The sequence below is a fragment of the Panthera uncia genome, chromosome C2, assembly GCF_023721935.1.
Source record: "Panthera uncia isolate 11264 chromosome C2, Puncia_PCG_1.0, whole genome shotgun sequence".
In the NCBI taxonomy this organism is placed as follows: Eukaryota; Metazoa; Chordata; class Mammalia; order Carnivora; family Felidae; genus Panthera; species Panthera uncia.
This window is the reverse complement of record NC_064810.1, coordinates 131,345,986-131,365,104: the sequence shown is the minus strand read 5'-3', so window position 1 is coordinate 131,365,104 and position 19,119 is coordinate 131,345,986. Positions and strand designations below refer to the sequence as shown.

General features: G+C 48.0%; 1 protein-coding gene across 5 annotated transcripts in view; it reads left to right on the top strand.

Annotated features, from left to right (window-relative positions):
- Positions 1-18,719, top strand: part of TBC1D5 (TBC1 domain family member 5) — a 533,625-nt gene extending 514,906 nt beyond the window's left edge. For all 5 annotated transcript variants that reach the window (XM_049629846.1, XM_049629847.1, XM_049629845.1 and 2 more), the window contains 3 exons: positions 7,882-7,961; positions 8,785-8,940; positions 14,640-18,719. In XM_049629846.1, coding sequence (XP_049485803.1) covers positions 7,882-7,961; positions 8,785-8,940; positions 14,640-14,942 — 539 coding nt within the window. In that variant the 3' untranslated portion in view covers positions 14,943-18,719. The remainder of the gene's footprint in view (positions 1-7,881; positions 7,962-8,784; positions 8,941-14,639) is intronic.
- Positions 18,720-19,119: the final 400 nt, after the last annotated feature.

Here is a 19,119-nt window from a genome sequence, read left to right as displayed (position 1 = left end):
CCTAGTTCACGGGATCTTATTTGACTAAATGATGTGATTTGAGGACAATCTTGGTCAAACTGCCCTCCTCTCTCATTGCTTCCAAATGAGAGGGTCCAATGGCAGAACCCTAGGGTATTTCCTTTTAGTAAAGGAAATTTCCTTTTAGTCCTGGCCGTGTTTCTGCTTTTATTTTTAGAAGCACGTCTTCTGGAAAAGGCATCTAACCATTACTAGAGCTTAGAGACCTTTTAAGTTTAAAAATATATGTAAAGTGTTTTTTCTGGTTGACCCTCAGATATGGGGTGCCCCATATCATGAATAGGATAGATTTTGCTGTGAGGAGTCATACTTCCATGACATTCCCTGGCTGGCAGGGTGGTAAATCCTAAGAGAATAATATGCCAGGTGGTAGAGATGAGTAAAGATTTCTAACTCTGCCAAGTACTCTGTTTACTTGAGAACTATTTGCTGTCACCAAAAACTAATGTTAAATGCAGGACACATATTTGCCTAGTCTTACCCTTGGATTTTCCTAACTAAATGCTCCTCTCCCAGTGCTGAGTTTAGGGTCTTCACTCATTCTGACATCTCGATGCAAAATAGGACCCTTGATTATATTTTCTGTGCGGTCTGCTTTTGTTTTTTTAAGAAAATATTGAGCATGAAGTGCCTTCCTTAGCTCTTAAGAAATCCTCAGTGAAAGCTATTTCCCTTCATCTGCCCCTACCATTTCTCAGTCTGAGATCTGGTTGTTTATGTTCGTATCCCTTAATTCTTCACCTGAGAAATAGCTCACCTACGTCTATTCCTCAGAACATAAAAATCAGCTCGCTTGCTGGCAGGAAAGCCCTGTATTGTTCATTCAGCCAATATTTATGAAGTACCTGCTTTCTGATGTAAAAATAGGTCCTGGGAGAAGTAGATTGGGGTAGGGTGAAGTGGAGGAGTGGTATTCTAAAATTGAGCTCAGCGCTCAATGGAAGACGTGTGTAAAGCTTCAAAGTAGGGAGAGAGAGCAAGCCAAGGAGAGTATACCTCGTTAGAAATACCTAAAGTGACACACAGCTTCACATGAAACCACGGTCCTCCCAGGGCACCAGTGATTTCACAAACATGGGCAGGGACCCATGGGGTCCTAAAGTAATACAGATATAGTGAACAGACTACCATATTGGGAACCAAAGGACCTTGCATCCAGGATTCGCCACATAGAACTGTGCAGTTTCAGAAGACTTTTAGCCTCTGAGCCTAGTTTAAGATTACAGTTCCAAGAGTAAAAGATGAAGCAAGGGAGAGTCTAACAACTGGATGCTTGCAGAGGGAAGACTGTTAATAGGCAGCCAATGCTTAAACACAGTTTTAAGGTGGACTTTGAAGAAAAAGGAAGGTGTGTTGTTGTAAGGAGACTGGGAGGGTTTTCTAGAAGGGGAATGGCATCTGCAGAGACATGCAAATGCAAATGATCTGTTAAAGGATGAATTTGACACCTGTAGTCTTCTACTAAACCCGCCTTCTCCCAAGATGTGGACAACCATGGCACACACTGTGTGAGCAGAAATTCCTTTGTCAGCAGTGCAGCCAAACCCAGTAGTGACAAATTACAGGTCCGCCCCCCTCCTTGACCCATCACCACCTCTTAAACCACTACCACTCTGAGCACACATGTGACCCTAGATCAACCCTACATGTGACCCCTCTATTTTGTAACAGCCTGCATATTTCCTAGAGTCTGGACAGTCCTTTCTATGAGATTGTCTGAGGTCAAGTTGGCTAAATCTCTATCAGAGATGAGAGAGCCACAAAGAACAGAATCCACTTATATGGGTATTTAAGGTAATGGAAAAGGGAAACATACTAACCAATAATAGTAATAGTGAGCAATGTGTTTGAAGTGGACCATATTGGTTATCCCATGTAACTAATCTCTCCAGCAACCCTCTGAGATAGGTATTGCCCCCATTACCAATGGATTTACACAGATCTCTGCCTAAGGTCATCAAAGTTCAAGGTGTTTAATGCTAGGACCAGTGCTCCAGAAAGTTCTGACAGAAATGATACAGCAGTCTGTTTTGCATGTAGGTGACTTCCTGTCCTGCCGGCTGACCTCACTTAGGTCAGTTCCACCGCCAAATAAAGGGCACTGACATCAGAAGGCAATCAAGTCAGTGGCAAGACCCCCTCCTATGCCTCTTCATATCTCTCTCTGGCCCTTCCATCAGTGCCGTGTATGGAAGTGTGGGGGAGCTGAGGAGTCCAGATGACGTAGAATCTGGTCCTTGCTGTACACTTCCCTGTCATGAGACCTCAGATAATGGACTGGGGATTGCTAAGCTTGGCTCCCTTTTCTGTAATAGGATGACAGTCCTCATCTAGAATGATTGTTGGGATAGTCAGAGGAGGTAACGTGGCCATGTCGAAATGAACACTGTCCTGAGCTTCTACAGTGGGCAACACACTGTGCTAATGTATTTACTCTTCATCGTAATCCTTTGAGAAAAGTTCTGATATTACCCTCCGGCATAAGGAAGCTAAGTTCCACCTCCACTGTAGATAGATATTGTTCTGTCTTGTCCCCTTTCCACTCCCCTTCTTAATGAGCTTACGTTACCTTTTGTCCCAGCCGTTCAAATGAAAACACGTTTATTCTAGCAGTGAAGACAAAGGGTTTTTAAGAAATTGAAAAAGTAGTTTGTGTGCCACTTCCACTCCTGTTACAGTCAGAGATCTATTTCTGTGACGTTGACATCTCTTTAGATACAGTGGAGTCACCGTGGAACTCTTACGTTGATGAGATTTTTGGGTAATTTTCACAGAAGTAGTTATGTGAGATTTTCCCCCTTTAGTTTCAGTGCTCCAGCATTTATACTTTATAAAACTTAAGTAGAAGGAGATTGCAAAGAACATAAACTTCCTTCTACACAGAAGCAAAAAGAAAGAGCCTTTATCTCATCACTTATTCTGCCTCTTGCGATAAGGAAAAATGTGCGTTACTATTTTACTATTTTACTATTACTGCGTTACTATTTTACTATTTTACTATTTTAAAGCATGAGGAAAACATCATTATGTTTTTCCATTTTTGCATGTAGATGCTCATAAATGCTACCTTAAATCAATGTATAGTTGAACTAATGCGGCAAAGGATTGACATGGCCGGTACTTTGTTGTTAGTAAAATCAAAATTCCTGCATTCAAAAATTTTAAGTCTCCAGAGGTGCCCTTTGTTTTAATTTGGATTTCTGTGCCCTGGATTCCTTAAAGTGAGACTAGTGAGGTTTTATAGCAGAGGCTTATCATGAAAATTAAATGAAAAAATTAAATTATAGTGAGGTTTTATAGCAGAGGTTAATCCTTAAAATTAAATGAACATTATATACATGTGTGGGTTTTCAGGGCAGAAGGTTTTGGTTTTCATCAGATTCTAAAAGGTGATCTTTGATCCTGTCCAAAAAAAATAAGGCTGAAAAGTTTCTGGGAAAAGGGTATGCTGCTGAAGATAGTAAGGCTCTGGGCTCTTCTCCCACCCTGGGAGTGCCCTTGGCTCGCCTCACTGCACAGCAGGCCAGAGCCAGCCTGGAACTTGAAGTTGTACTCTGCGCGCAGGAGAGGATTGGTGGGGCTGTCTCGGCCCCCTTTCAGTAAAGGAACTGGACGGCTCATATTCTGTGTAACAGGGAAGAGTTTAGCTGCCGTACCAGGTCGAATAGTGTTTCCTCCCCATTCCGTGTCCATCTGGAACTTGTGAATGTGACCTTTTGGTAAATAGGGTCTTTACAAGATATAATTACGTTGAGATGAGGTAAGACTTGATTAATCCAGTGACTGGTGTCCTTATTAAAAGAGGGGATTTTGAACACAAACATACAGAGAGAATGCCATGTAATGATGGAGACAAAGCCAAGGGATGCCAAGGATTGCAAACAACCTCCAGAGGCAAAGAAGAGTGCTTCCCTAGAACTTCCAGGGGACACGGCCCTGCCGACACCTTGACCCCGGACTTACAGCTTTCAGAACTGAGAATAAATTTCTGTTGTTTAAAAAAAAATTTTTTTACATTTATTTATTTTTGAGAGACAGAGAGTGGGGGAGGGGCAGAGAGAGAGGGAGACACAGAATCCGAAGCAGGCTCCGGGCTCTGAGTTTCAGCAGAGAGCCTGAAGCGGGGCTCGAACCCACAGACCGTGAGATCATGACCTGAGCCGAAGTCGGATGCTCAACCGACTAAGCCACCCAGGCGCCCCAAATCTCTGTTGTTTTAAACCACCCAGTCTGTAGTACCTTGAGACTAATAGAGCTGCTAATAACATAATCCCAAAAGCAGTAGAATAAACACATCAGGAGGTTATTACTATTTTTTTCATAACTAAAAGAAGCCCAGAGGTGGGCAGTCCAAACAGGTGTAGCAACTCCGTGATGTGCCCAGGGCCCCAGGCTTCCTCTGGTTCATCGCCCACAGTCCTTGCAAGCTGACTTGTGGAGCTCCTGCCAGCATTTCAGCAGGGAAAGTGGGAAGAGTAAAGGCCCAAAAGCCACAGACTGAGTCAGACCCAATGAGGAGATTCCCAGAAGCTCCATCTGGGGACTTACACCTCATTGGCCAAAGCTGTGTCACATGACCCACCTCGGCTGTGAGGGAAGGGGCGCAGGGTGCTGCCCTGGGTGTGATCTGGTGAGGATCTTGGTGAGGAAGGAGTAGAGGGTGGGGCTGGGGGGGTGGCCCACACACAGCTCTGCCACCTCTAGACCCAGGAGATGGTACCGTAGGGGGCACCTAGGCTTGTTGGCTGTTCCTGCTTTTAAGCAAGCAAGAGCACATGGGATAGAGTGGCCTTTAGATCATGGGGCATCATTGCCACTTAGACCTGCAATGAAAAACAAGGGGCCTGTCCTCTTCCACCTTCACCGCCACTCCCCTCTTCAGCCTGCCCACTGCGAACACCACCACCACGCAGTTGTATGGGTTTGTGGCGTCCAGGAGGGCACATTGGGAGGACTTGCCTCTTGAGATTTTCAGGCAATATGGCCAGTATGATTTTGTAAGATGTCAGGTAGATACCTCTACTTCTGTACTGGGGTGATAGATCATATATTTAAACTCGGGGGTACAGAAACCTCACTCTGGAGGTCCGTTCCCACCAGTGGCAGAGTCCAAGGCTTAAGTCTGCCACTTAAAGGCAACTTTGTCTCTTACAAGTTAGCCATCTCAGCTGAACAAATGCCCCCAGTTAGAGTGTCTCCGCTTTGTATCTTCTCCCTGCCAGGATGATGTCAGGGCTCTAGGATGGCTCACGTGTCTCTTTGGTCTTTGAGGAAGGATCTCTGGGTGCCCTCTGGGTCTTTGCTCGCCTCTAAGGAGATATCTGTTCCTGCATAGTTACCGGCCTCTGTCCCCACTGGAGCCATTGACTGATTGCCCTGCTAGCCTGTAGCCTATGACCCTAAAGGCCTTCGGCTGTGTTGCCGCTGACCATGGGCCCCACATTACACTGGAGGCAGGAGCCGGGCATTTTGGCCAAACCTTTTGATTCAGGATATGTTCCACAGAAGACAGTCAAAGGGGCAGGCAGGAGCTGAAGATCGAGCTGGGGCAGCAGGATACATCACATTTGCTTTCTGCACGTTTCCTCTTATCATGGTCCCCTGATCCGGCCTCCAGTGGCCTCCTCTCCAAGAAGCCTCCCGTGCTTCTTCCAGATGTCCAGATATCCCTGCATCCATTGGCTGAGCTTCCTCCCAGGGCCCCGGAGTTACTCCCCTGCTGCCCCTGCTTGCACAGCAGGAGCTGGGACATCTGCCCCACACTGCGGCTCAGTGTGCAGAGCTCACCGCCCCACCAAACTACGCAGCTGCTACGTGCAGCCCGCAGACCCTGAGACCTCTGCCTGAAAACCATGGCATTCGTAAAAACAGAAGTGACCATATTCAATCCCCTGACAGACCTACATAACTGCTTCTTGTCAGCTTCCTGCCGTTGGTTGTCGTTGATGTCTTGTGGAGTGGATTCTGCGTTGTTTTTCTGTTGAGAGAGAACAAATTGTTACAGGCTTTTAAGGAAACCAGAAACATTCACTGTCTAATTATATCTATTATTCCATTCCCATTCATCTTGCTTTCTTGTTTTGAAGCAGGCCTTTATATGAGCCAGAAACTACAGTCACGTTTTCTGCATAAATAAAAGCTGCTGTTTTTCTGCTGCGGTGTGTGAGAGGACTTGTCAGCATGGGTTAGAGAGTTATTCCTATTGAAGATTCTAACAGACTGTCAGGCTGGGCCCATGTTGACGGTATCAGTCATTGCCTTTTCCCTTAACTGGAAATATTTTTGGAAATATTTAGCATAGCAGTGTTTTGAAATGCAAGTTCCAAGAGTGTTTTCCCATGTTTGTTCAGTCAGTCAGGACTTACACTGTACCTGAAAGGTAGGTCTCATGCCAAGGGCCGAGAGGATAGCCCTGAACAAGACAGTCTTGGGGCTTGTATTCCGTTGGGGGAGGTGGACAATAGACACGCCAGCAAATGCATGTGAGAATGCCAGATGGTGACAGGTGCTTCGTGAAAGTACAGGAAAAGAGATGATGTGGCAGCGCCCAGAGGCTCTGTGACCCGGGCTCCCTTAGTTTGGATGGGCAGGAAGGTTGCTCTGAAGAGGCATCATGGGACCCGAGTTGAACAGTGAGGAAGAGCTGGTCTGCACGGATGTGGGCCCAGCCCCCCAGGGCCAAGAGAGCAGTGTGCCGGCCCTGCCTCCGCTAGCAGTGGGGCAGGGGCGGGCCGGCAGGGAGTGATACACAGCTCTGGTGGCCGTAGGGGGCCAGGCATACAACTGAGGAGTCTCGAGTCGAGACTGAGACCGCTCTACTGAGTGAGTGACTAAGCATGGGCCTTGTAGACCCGTGCATATAAGTAGGTGTGATTTAAGGCCACAAAATAAGCAAGGAGATGTTAGTGGAGGGTAAGCCTACTTATTGTCATGATTCTCCGATTGGTGTGCATATTGGTATCCTCTTTAAAGTGTGTTTTAGTTGCCCTTCACCCCACACATTCTCCTGCCTAGCCCTGGTCGGGGGGAAGGTGTGGGGGGGCTCTTCCTCCTCCCCTGAGCTCTCCTGAGAACCCCGGCTCAGTCAGGCCCACCAGCAACAGGGCCGTGTGCATCCCTTAGGCGTGTCGTGGGGGAGCCCCGAGGCCCGCTGCATGTTGACCGTGCAGCTCAGTGCGATGCTGAGCCTGGCGGTCACGGCTGACTTGCTGGATCCCCCCGATCGGGCCTGGGTGAAGGACTTCTCACACGGAGGGTGAGCCTCCTAGAGGACATAGAGAAGTAGCTCCTGTGAAGACCCCTGGTGAAGTCAGGCAGACTCCATAGGCAGTGATGTCCGATGGCAACCTGTGGTGCCGTGAGTTTGTTCTTTTATTCTTACCATTTTGTTGAGTTTACAACATGCTTTACTGTTTAAATCTTCAAAGACAGTGTCTTTACTGACTTCAGTCACCTGGGAGGACCTGGTCTTCAGAGACAGAGGTGAGTTAACCCAATGGAACCATGAGGCGGTGTAGGAAGCTCAGAATGAAACGCTTCCTCCCAGAGGCTGGATGAATGCTCTAGACTGTTCACATTGTAGGTTAGCAGGAGGTGCCCTGGTCTCTCTGCAGAAGTGAAGACACATTTGTCATCATAAGAACACATTTGTGTCTCGTCGGTGGGAAGGCTGTGCTCACCGGGCTCGGTGCTCCCCTCTGCTCTCCCCCACACCTGCCTCATCTGCACTTTGGCAGAGCGTCCTTGGTGGAAATACTTACTACGAGATTGGACAGAAACATTTCCAAGCAAGTAATGATGTGGCAGCAGATAAGTTATACTCAGGGCATTAGTTATAAAATGTCATTCTTCTATTTTCAGTAAATATTCAAGATGTGATATTACAAGAAGATTTGGAAAAAGAAGATCAAATTCTGGTTTCTCTGGCAGGATTAAAACAGGTATGTCCATTGATCTGACTTTGTGTCCCGCTGGCCATCTTTCAGTGCTTGTTGGGGAGGGTATCCTGTGGAGGGTGGACCATGCACGTATTAGAGCCAACATCCCCCCAGCCCCTCATTTTCTCCCAGACAGAGCCCATCCTGAACCGCCACCTTTTTACGCCTCGTGCTCCCGCGAGTGATTATGTCTGACTGGCTTGTAGCCCAAGCTACTTTTCCACTCTCACCCTTGCTTCTTCCTCGTACCAAAGCCATTCAGTTGGTTCCTCACCCAGAGCTGGTGTTGCCTGGTCCGGCAGCATGTTCACTTGTTTACCCGTAAACACATGCTGTCCTCGGAGCACAAGCCACCCACGGCAGGCCTCAGACCCACAAGGACCACACTCACCCAACCCTTGGAGGGCTGAGTGGAACGTACGCGTTATTGAAAAGAGCGCGCTGCTCTCAGAGCCGTCTGCCTGTGTTATTAACAGTTCAGCTGGGGTGTAGTCACTTGAGTAGCTAAGGGCCGTTCAGTGGGGCTGAGTGTGTAGGCAAATGGCACTTCCTGCTCTAAGATAACTGCCCAGGATGTGACACCCATGTCTGACCCCATGAGAGCCTGGCCATTAAGACTCGGAAATTTTCCTTGGTCATTAATAAGTCCATGGCTTTGATACAGTTGGATTTTTTCCTGTTATTCCTTTCTTGTGGTAATATATTCATCATCCTATTAAAAAATGGCCCATGATAAGTCTAGTTTAAAGGTATTAGAGGTTTAGCTAGCATTTCAAAACAAACTCATTCACCTTTTTCATTTATTTTCTTCTTTTTTGAAAAATAGATCAAAGACATTCTAAAAGGTTCCCTGCGTTTCAACCAGAGTCAGCTGGAAGCTGAGGAGAATGAGCAGATCACCATCTCAGATGATCACTACTGCTCCAGTGGCCAGGGCCAAGGCCAAGGCCAGAGCGACCAAACACCTGGGGCCACCAAGCAGGTATAAGAGCTCTGATGAACTGTGTCACATGAACTTGATGGGGGCACATTCACGAGAGTTCTTCAAAGCAAGGAATAATGAAAACTTTGCCAAAGTCATTTCAAATTACCGTGTGTGAAGTTCAGCTGTCAAATACCACGGGTCGCCTGAGCCAGAAGTGCTGTATACAGCTGTGCGAGTTACATACCCTAGTGCCCTACGGGGTGCCATTCACAATGATAACAATTAGGCTGTTATCTCCCAGAGTTGTTCAGTATACAACCTACATGCCTGTATGCAGCAGCTTTGGCCTGAACCTCCTACCAGTCTCATTGTGTGACATTAGAAAGCCAGATCTCTGCCTCAGCTATTGGTTACCTCTAGCTGACGCCCCAATTCCCCATTAGCACAGGAAGTGCTGTTCATTCTTTCCCAGTGCTCTCCTGAGTGTACTTCAGCTGGCTAGACCTTTTTTTTGCCTTCGTGGAGGAGGGCTTCTCATTAACGTCCATCCTCTAAGGGAGAGAGGTCAGCGGAGTCTTCCTGTAAAGGATCAGCTCATGAATATTTTAGGAGTTATAGGCCGCATGTGGTCTATGTCATGTATTTGTTTTTGTATTTGGTGTGTTTGTTTCTTTGTTTTTACAACCTTTAAAAGTGTATAAGCGATTCTCAGCTTGAGAGCCATGCAAAAACAGGCCACGGACCAGATTTGGCTTATGGGCCATAGTTTGCTGACCCCTGCTGTCAAGGTGTCGACATAGTATATACTTTATTCTGACATAGGAACATAGAATTTTCCAGTGAGAAAGAATCCAAGAAATTCCTCTTGTGCTTAGTCCTGTCTGCTTATTTTACCAGTGAGAAAATGAAGGCCTCAGAGGCGCATAGGCTCAACAGGCATCACGTTTCCAGAACTCCTGTTCCAATCCAGTAGGCTCCTAGCTCCACCATGCTTCCTCACTATACTTTCTCTGACAGGACTAAAAATCCCTAATAATACACTGTTTCATGGCTTACAAAGTTTCATCTTGAAAAATGAACATTAGCAAAATCTCATCTAAGGCTCTCTCTCAAAACCGAGCATCCAGATACTTACAAATTATTTTTGTGATGAAAAAACCAAAATGATATGTTAGAATGGGAATTTTTTTAGTTTGAAGAGTACTCTTCAAGGAGAGAGAGGCTTGTGTGGTTAATTTCATTCAGCTTTAAAAAGAAGTTTTCGGGGCGCCTGGGTGGCTCAGTCGGTTGGGCGTCCGACTTCAGCTCAGGTCATGATCTCGCGGTCCATGAGTTCGAGCCCCGCATCGGGCTCTGTGCTGACAGCTCGGAGCCTGGAGCCTGTTTCAGATTCTGTGTCTCCCTCTCTCTCTGACCTTCCCCCATTCATGCTCTGTCTCTCTCTGTCTCAAAAAATGAATAAACGTTAAAAAAAAAAAAAAAGAAGTTTTCATAGAGCATTTAGTCTGCATTTTTAGCCACATGAATAGAGCATTAACATTGCAAGTTTAATTTGATTAGTTCCTCCAAATTCTCCTTCCCTAAGCAGATGTTTTTCAATAATCATTTCTTCATTCAAATTTTGTTGAGTTTAGGCTCACCCCCCAACTATTTTTAATTGACAATGCTGTTTTAAAATTTAACATGATTTTTTTTATTTGAATGTGTAAAAATATTACAGAAAAAGACCTTTCAAAAGCACTAATGAATTTGCTAAATTTAAAGCTTCTTGATTATACTTTGCCATTGTTACTCCCAGTTTTCATTTTGTAAGAACCTACCTGTTACCGCCATTGCCCCAGCAGAACCCATGTGCACACTCAAGGTGAGCCAGCCGTGAGGTGTAGATGGCCCGAAATAGGATATGCCCTTGCTCTGGCAGGGCCACACTCCTGTGCAGCATCCAAGAGACCTGCCTCTGTGTGCGCTTCTAAAACACAGTCAACCCATCCTGTGCCCAGAGACCCCACAGCTGCCTTCTCTGCATCTCTGTTCCTCTGTAGGGTTAAGTGGAAAAGAAGAAAAGTGGGAAAAGGGAAAATAGCAGGGCTTTTCTTCTTTGCTCATTCCTGCCATGGCTTCTTCCCCAAGGATGTTAGCAGTTTATAAAAACAAACAAAAAAAAAAACCCTGTACTCCTGAAAGAGGTTTTATCTGAGGAAGGAAGAATTAGGGAAGCAGTGCTCTCCTCTTGCCTTCACGGGAGGAAAGGCAAGAGAAATCCCAGATGAAGCAACAGGTCGCATAGAGAGCCAAATGTCTGGAGCCTTGTGCCCCAGTGCCCGAGGATCTGGTCTAGATTCATACAGGAACCAGCAGGCTGGAAGTCCTGGCCCAGCATCTTTCCTTAGGAACCTGTGTCTCAAGCCTTGGGACGACTGTCAGGGCTTGGAACTGGCAGACTTACTTTCTTACCCTGTGGGGCCAGGGTGGCAGAGGGGGGCTGGCTCTGGACAGGAACGTGTGGGCCAGGTGGGTGTTCTGAAGGCGTTTTCCCTCCTGCTTCCCAAAGGTGAGCTGAGGGCCTGCTCTGCCAAGTGTTCAGGGTGCTCAGGGTATGGGATGTGGCCCCCGCTGATGAGCTTCCAGTTAGAGGGCCAGAGGCCGGGGCAACAGTGTGAGGCGGGCTTCGGAGACATTTTCTGGAGATGTAATCACCACATCTTGGTGTGCGGTGGGTTGTGCCACAGCTCATTCCTAAGTTGGGAATGAGCTTTGCTTCTTGGTTTAGCACGAAAGTACGTGCAAAGGACAATGCCGAGGGTCAGGCTCACCGCCTTGGGGCAGGTGGCTCAGTGCCCTTCCCCATCAGGAGCTTCAGTAGGGCTTTTCCTTTTTGGAAATGCACGTGCCTCACTCCCTGCCAGCATGTTGGTTAGTACTGTTCTTTCCATTCGACTCACAGATCTTATCCCCAGCTCTGAAAAGGGCAGATGCAAAATTGTATTCTGTAGAATGGGAAGAGCCACATTCTGCCCCTTCCTCCCAGTCTGTCCTTCACACACTCGTTTGGAAGTTTTTTGGTAAACTTGACTCAACTCTATGGCAGTAGACGGCAGGACCCTGTAGGACTCTAGATTCTTTTCGTCAGCCAGCCCACATCATGTGCCTCACTGGTACTTGGGGCCCCTATTTTTATTTGTATGGTCTATATCTGCATTGTCTAAATACAGTAGCTACTAGCCAGATGTCTATCTAAAATTAAATTTAAACTCATTAAGATTAAATGGCTTTAAGTTAAAAATACAGTTCCTCCGTCACACTAGCCACCTTTTAAGTACTCAATATCCACCTGTGGCTGGGTGCTTCTATATCAGCATAGAAAGAGCACACTTCTCTTGAACAGCTAGTCCACAGTTGGGCTCACCTGCATCCACCATGTTCCTAAACTCAAGGTAAGAAATGAGGCAGGGTGAGGACAGCAGGTCGGGGTCCGGGGGCTGTATATTGTGCTGGTCCTGGCCAGCTTTAGGCAGGACTGACGGGTTGAAACCTCCCATTGTATAGTACATGCTTGTGTTTGGCAAAAAAAAAAAAAAAGGATTGTGTAAATGATATAAACAGAACCGGGTAGTAGCAAAGGCTGCTATGGAAATCCAGAAAGAAGGCATCTTTGTGTTTAGAAAAAAGTTCTAGGTAGGAGTCCAGAAGAGTCCAGATCTTTTAATTCGCTTTGTGACAATGGCCAGGCCACCAGGCCTCTGAAATGGGCTTCCTTTTGTGATCTGTAATATAAAGGTGAGGAGGGGTAATAAAAGAAGGTCAGGCCCTGCCAGCTCTGCCGTGCTTTGTCTGAGTCAGTCCATAATTTTTTCTGGGAATGGGAGGCAGGGGGGTAACCCAAGATTAGTAACTTGACTTCACTACTTTCCCAGAAATGTGCCAGATAATTAGAGTGATGGCAGGAACCTCATCTTTACTTCCAGTCACAGGCTTTATAACGTATTTCTCCTCTTCAAAGTCTTGTAATGTATTCACTGTAAGCCAAAGGAGAGTGGGTTGTCGTGGTATTTCTGTAGTCACTCTGAAAATAGGGCCTGCTGTACATGCTCTTTTTATTTTCAAACTAAGATGAGCTCTGCCCAGCAGCGTTCCAGCCACAGACCCTACGTGGGGTGAGAGGTCAAGGTTTTCACAGTTTGCAGTGCAGGACAGTGGTCACATGAACAGTGTCCACACTTTGGAGGTAGAAGGTTGAAGCTGAGGTCCCACAGCCCAGCCGGCCCTGCACCCCATGTGCATATATATGCGTGGGAGCACAAGCCCCACTCACGTGTCCCTTCCAGCCTCTCCAAGGGTGGCACCGTCCAACTGGGTACACCTCACAATGGACGGTGTTTCTCTCCCAAACTGCCCTAGTACCAGCTATGATCACATCCCCTTCTACCAGAGTGCCAGGATCTGTGTGTCTCCTCAGTTTTGTAAGAGTTAATGTGTTGATGGAATGGAAACAGCTTTAAACCTTGAGATGAGGAACTTCAAGACCTGTTGTCTCAAGCCCTGTGATCTCAAGGCTAATTCTGTTTCTGTTCTCCCAATTAAATATCTTAAAGGTGGACAGAGGGTCAGAGGGTAGAGGCACCTGAGCCATTATTTAGCTACTCACCACCCGCATGTCACCAAGAACATGTAGTTCAGAGAAAGCACAGTCAGTCAAGCCCAGATTTCCCTTGGAAGTGTTGCCAGCTACCTGTCCAGGCTCTGCCCACAGCCCACCGGTGGCCCAGGCCATACTGGTCTGGAGGCCAGAGGATCGGGTGGCACTTCCAGCCACGGCACTGTGCACATGTCGTCAGACCTCAGACCCCCACCCCAGCCACCACCCACGCTGTGGGAGAGTAGGCGAGGTGGGTGGTCGAGCAGGTGTGGGCACCACACCAGCTTATGTCAGCACTTCTTCCGCCTGGCCAGCTCTGAAACATCCTTGGTCAGGCTGTAGCTTTCCTCACGTCAGGGCGGGCAGGGGCTTCTCTGGGCTTAACCCAAAACCCTTACTCATGTTCATAGATGTCTGCATTTTTAGTCAAAAACAAACGCTACTCATAATTGCTTAAGAAGAAAGGAAAAGCGTGGTCAGTAAACCACTTCTGCCTTTCTGCCTTTTGCCATATACTTGGCACTTAACCATTCCTGGTTTTTGTGTTTGCCACCATTGTCCCAGGGGGCCCCTAAGCGCATACCCGGGATGAGCTGGTTATGAGATACATACATTAGGCCCTCCTAAAGCTATTCTTTAAGCCGGTAGTAAAACCGCTCCGGATCTGGGCTTACATTAGGGAGCCAATTCTGTGTGATTCACATCCATGCACGTGATCTCACTGCACGGTGACCACACGCTAGGTCACAGATGCTGTCCTTATCCCCATTTCGCAGATGAGAACATTAAAGCCCGAGGAAGACGAGTGATGCGCACGGCAGGGTGCCACGTGCAGCTGGCAGGGAGTCTGTCTGCAGCCTGCTGGCTGTCTCTTGAGCTGGCCTCTCTCAACTTATCAGGCAGGAGATTTACTCTATTGCCCTGGGAACCCAGCATCCAGCTTCAGGGGAGCTGGCCCCCCGCCACTGGGAAGTACCTGGCCAAACATTGCATCTTTCCAAGGAAGAGCATCGGGCCAGGGACTTGAACTTCCATGAAGTGCTCCCAGGGCTACTACTTAGTTCTCTCATTTCACTGGATTCTTCTCTCATCCACCTCTACTTCTGACTCTGCTTCACAGTCCTCTTCAGAAACACCGGGGCGCACGGACAGAGGGAGCGCAGACGACTTCATCCTGGTCTCCAAAGAAGACGACACGGGCAGCACCAAGGGGTCCTTCTCAGGCCAGGCTCAGCCTCTTCGCACCCTCCGAAGCACCTCTGGGAAAAGCGAGCCCCTGGCCCGCTCCCCTCTGGTGTTCTCTGACCCACTGACGGGCCCAGCCTCAGCTTCCTCCAGCAATCCCAGCTCCAGCCCCGATGAGGACAGCAGCAGCAACAGCAAGGACTCTGGCTTCACCATTGTGAGCCCCCTGGACATCTGACCACAGTGCCCTTGGCTTTCCTTGTAGGGACTGGCCACCCCCCTCAGCAGCCCCAGGGTCTGGCTGAGGCTCCCCCAGCGGAGACCCCTCTGAAACCAACACTTCCTTCCCAGCAGGCCTGTGGCCCTAGCGCAGCCCATCGGAACCCTCCAGAGAGAGGCAGACGGGGCCACAGAGCACACGGACTGATGTTCACCAGAACGTAGACAGGGCTTTCGTGGCCCTTACCTCATCCCACCCCACCCTTCCTCTGAGGTGGACCTGGGTTAAGTATCCAGGATCATGCTCACTGTCAAAAAAAAAGACCAGACCACAATTAGAATCACTTTTCCTCTGTCCTCTTCTCCCCAACTAAGAATTAGGTGTGGCAACTCCTTTAATTATAACTAGAAGAAGGAAGAAGAGTTGGTTTCAAATCTTCCCTCCCTCAGAGCATCAGGCGTAGGAAAATCGATTGATATCAAGAAGGCTTTCTCTCTGGAAATCTGTATCTCAGCGTCTTTCATTCCTCCTTTGGGAAGCCATACAGCAGAGCCAAATACAACAGAATGGACTAGAACTGGTAGGTTCCAGGCCTGGAAAAAACCCATCACTGACCTTTCAGAAAGTTACAGCGATCTTTAGAAACAGAGTCTAAACTTAGGAATCCTATTTCAGTGTGATGGGAGTTAGATTTTTTTCATTTGTTAAAGAGTACATTTCCAGACCTCAGGCCAGATCGACTCTGGCCATCACTGTCCCTCCTCAGACAATTGTACTGCTCCTCTTAGGATCTTTCACAACCAGAAAGCAAGGTCACGTTGAGCCAATCTTTGCTGCACTGATTTCAAAAGTTGTAACAATATTACTTCCTTGAATTGGTAAATGTGACCCTGACTTGTGGGATAAACATCTCTCAGTTTTCTGGTAAAGCCTCTGTAGCTTTGACGCTAGAATACATTTGTCACCTGTCAATTGAGAAGTAAAGGGAAAAACCCAAACTCATTCCCATCCAGAGTCAGGATCTCCCATTGGCCTTAAAGTAGCAGTAACAGGGAACTAGACCTGGAGTCCCTTCTGGGGGAGCAGGGCTTCCCGCAGAACATTCCAGATGTCAGGAAGGTGTGGGATTTCTGCACAGCCCTTCCTTGCTGGGAGCCAAGTGTAGGAGCTGCAGGGCCTGGGTTCGGTTGTGCACTGCGTCCCAGGCACCACCGCCGGGGCAGGACCAGGTCTGGCATGGCTGTGCCTCCCCGGGCTTCAGCACAGGGTGGGGATTTGCGCTTTTCCGTAGGCAGCTTATGGAATCGCGATGGGCAGAAAGCATCACAGGAGCTGTTTGTCTCCTTAAGGAGAAGTCCCTATAGAGGACACTTCCCCTCTCCTGTGCCCAAGCAGGAGTTCTGACAGGAGAGCCACAGTGCCCCTGCCCTGAGGTGACTGGCTCTTAGGGCCTCTGCTCTGAGGATGGCGAGGCCTCTGGGCAGCAGAACCTGTCATGCCCACGAGCGAAAAGCTAAGTTTGAAAGAACACACACCGTGTACATCCTTCCCACTGCTAACCATGTATCTCTCTACAGACAAACGTGATAATGACCTCATTTCCCACGTGCTCTCGCTCTCCAAAAACTAGCGATGACTCGAGAGTCAGCTACTACAGAGAGGGTTCTAAGTAGCTCTAAGATTTGTTCTTAACCTCTAGCAGGAAAATCTCTGAAGGCGTGAGCTGGAAGAGGAATGACAACTCTGGTTTCGCTCAGATAACAGGGTTGTTGGGCCTTCCGTGGTCACTCAAAGATACGCTGATGAGCGTCCTGTCTGAGTGGTCTGCCCAGCCCCCTGTGGGGGTGACTGAGTAAGTTACTGTGTGTCGCCTTGAAGACACTTTGTATGCTCCCAAGGTCCCCATGCAGTGAGTGCCCTTGCAGCTGCACCGGGTTGCCATTATTTTCTCTCCGCGGACCTGGTTTGGGGAGCTGTTGGTGTTTTCGGTTCTAAGGTAAGAAGCCTAGAGCCGTCCTCGCCAGGGCTCCAGGACAGTGGCTGGAAAGGGCCACAGAGCTGGCTGTCCCCTCGCAGTGGCGGACAGCCGTCTGCTCGTTTCGAGCATTTCCTTGGCCCTGAGAGCTAGAGTCGTGATAGTCCAGTGTCAGTGGGCACACGGGAGCTGCCAGACAGCCAGCACCCTGACAAGGCTCTAGGCTACCTCCCTGCAGTCGCAGACGGCTGGGTGTCTACGAGTCACTGAACACCCCCGGCCCGCCAGCACACCAGGGGCAGGTCCTCCGTTCTGTGCTTCTGTGTCTGTGCTACACGGGAAGCGACGGGGTCCCTCAGAGCTGTTGCTTCTGCGGTCCCCAGTGCGCTGCTCCCCCCTCCGAGGAAGGAGGCACGAGGGGGAGTGGGACGTGGGCAGTGCCACCCTCCACTTTCCATAGATCCATGGGGTTTGAGAATTGTATTACTCTCTCAGTCATTTTAAGTGACTTGTTATTTTTCATAGTCGAGCATTGTTTGCATTTTTATTAGTTACAGTGCTATTAAAAGAATGTGTTCCTTTTTTATTATTTTATCAGGTACTTCTGTTTCATTGCACATTTTTTTAAATCCTGAATATATGAAACCTTTTTATTTTTCTTTAACAAATATAATCAGTGGAACCCTCTCATGTTTTGATCATTAGCAGTTAAATAGATTTTATATTTGTAAAGCTTAGATGAATTCTGTCATCCACTTTTTTAATATGTGTGTCTGTGTTTCATGCATTCCTCTCTGATCAGTTTGGAAATTTGAGTTAAATTTTCTCTCTGTACATTACATATGAGAGCTACAGATTAGAGAAAGAAAGTCATTATGACTTTGCCTTACCTTTTGTATATGCCAAGGGGTCTTATAACACTTTAAACATTTAATTATACTGGATTCTTCTTCCAAAGGTGATCTCCTGCAAATGCTCACTTCTAACTGCAATCTGGTAAGAAGTAATACCACTGCGGAATAAGTGTGACTAAAAATACACCCGAGGCCTCCCTGTGCTTTGCCTTCTCTGCATCTGACAGAGTTCGTTAGTCCTTCGGGTCTGATTGCCCACCGCTAACACGAAGGACTCCTCCACTTTGTCAGAGACGATGAACAAATACAAAACTCAGTGGCAGTTACGTTGTCTCCTAAAGATAGGTAATCTGCCAGAGTTGACTTAAATTTACTATTTTTGTTTTCATTTTATTGTTTCCTTAAGAAGTTGCCTCCAGGGGCTGTTACAGAACCAGTGTTGCGGGGAGCAGGGGAGGGGCGATGCAGGCCCTCCCAGTGGCTGTCCTGTGGAGGCCAGGCCATTCCATCATTCCATCCCCCTCCCCTGCAGGTGCACACCGGTCCCCGCCCCCATGTGTACAGAACAGGGGCTCTGGGGGGCCGTGGGACAGGGAGAGGAGGCCGGGATGGATTAAGGACGGCACCTGGCAAGCCGAGCTTCCTTCTCATGGGCCAAAACCGCTTCCCCACCCCACCCCACCCCCCCATGTTACTTTCAAAAGCTCTCTTTTTATAGTGTTAAAAAGAAATCTAAAGTTCCTGTAAACAGGCTTGAGACCACTTTGATGTAAAAGTTGTCATAATAGTTTGTCTCACGATGGCACAATTCGTTTGACTTATGGAATATCCTGTTGTGCCATTTATATCCTATTGCTTTGTTCTCATTCATCTTTATGCTGTAACTCATACTGATTTAAGAAATGACTTCTCCTTTTGGCAAAGTGATCCCATTAAATACAGTTATAATAAAAGACTAATGTGAAACTGAGAATGTAGCTTGACTTGTTCTGGGTGGGGGACCAGGGCAAGATGCTGAGCAGGCCTGAGTCACAGGACACCAGTCCAGGACATGGCCAGCAGGGCCCCCAGCCCAGCCTCACCCATGTCACTGCATGAGGCACTTCCCTAGGGCTCACGCCTAACCCTGCCAGTCCCTTCTTCCCCAGTTTGGGCCCTGCTAGGCCCGCTGCTCCAAGAAGTCATTTAGGGGTGTGGCCCCAAGGGCTTGCCCTCCCCTCTGCACGGTCTCCCCTCCACACCAGGTTTGCCCTGGTAGCCTCACTTATGCCCACCTAACACAGGGTTTGATGCAGGGCCACAGTGGGGAGGGCACCCCCAAGTCTTAAACTAGGAAAGGTAAGGGGGATCTTTTTAGCTTAGGTAG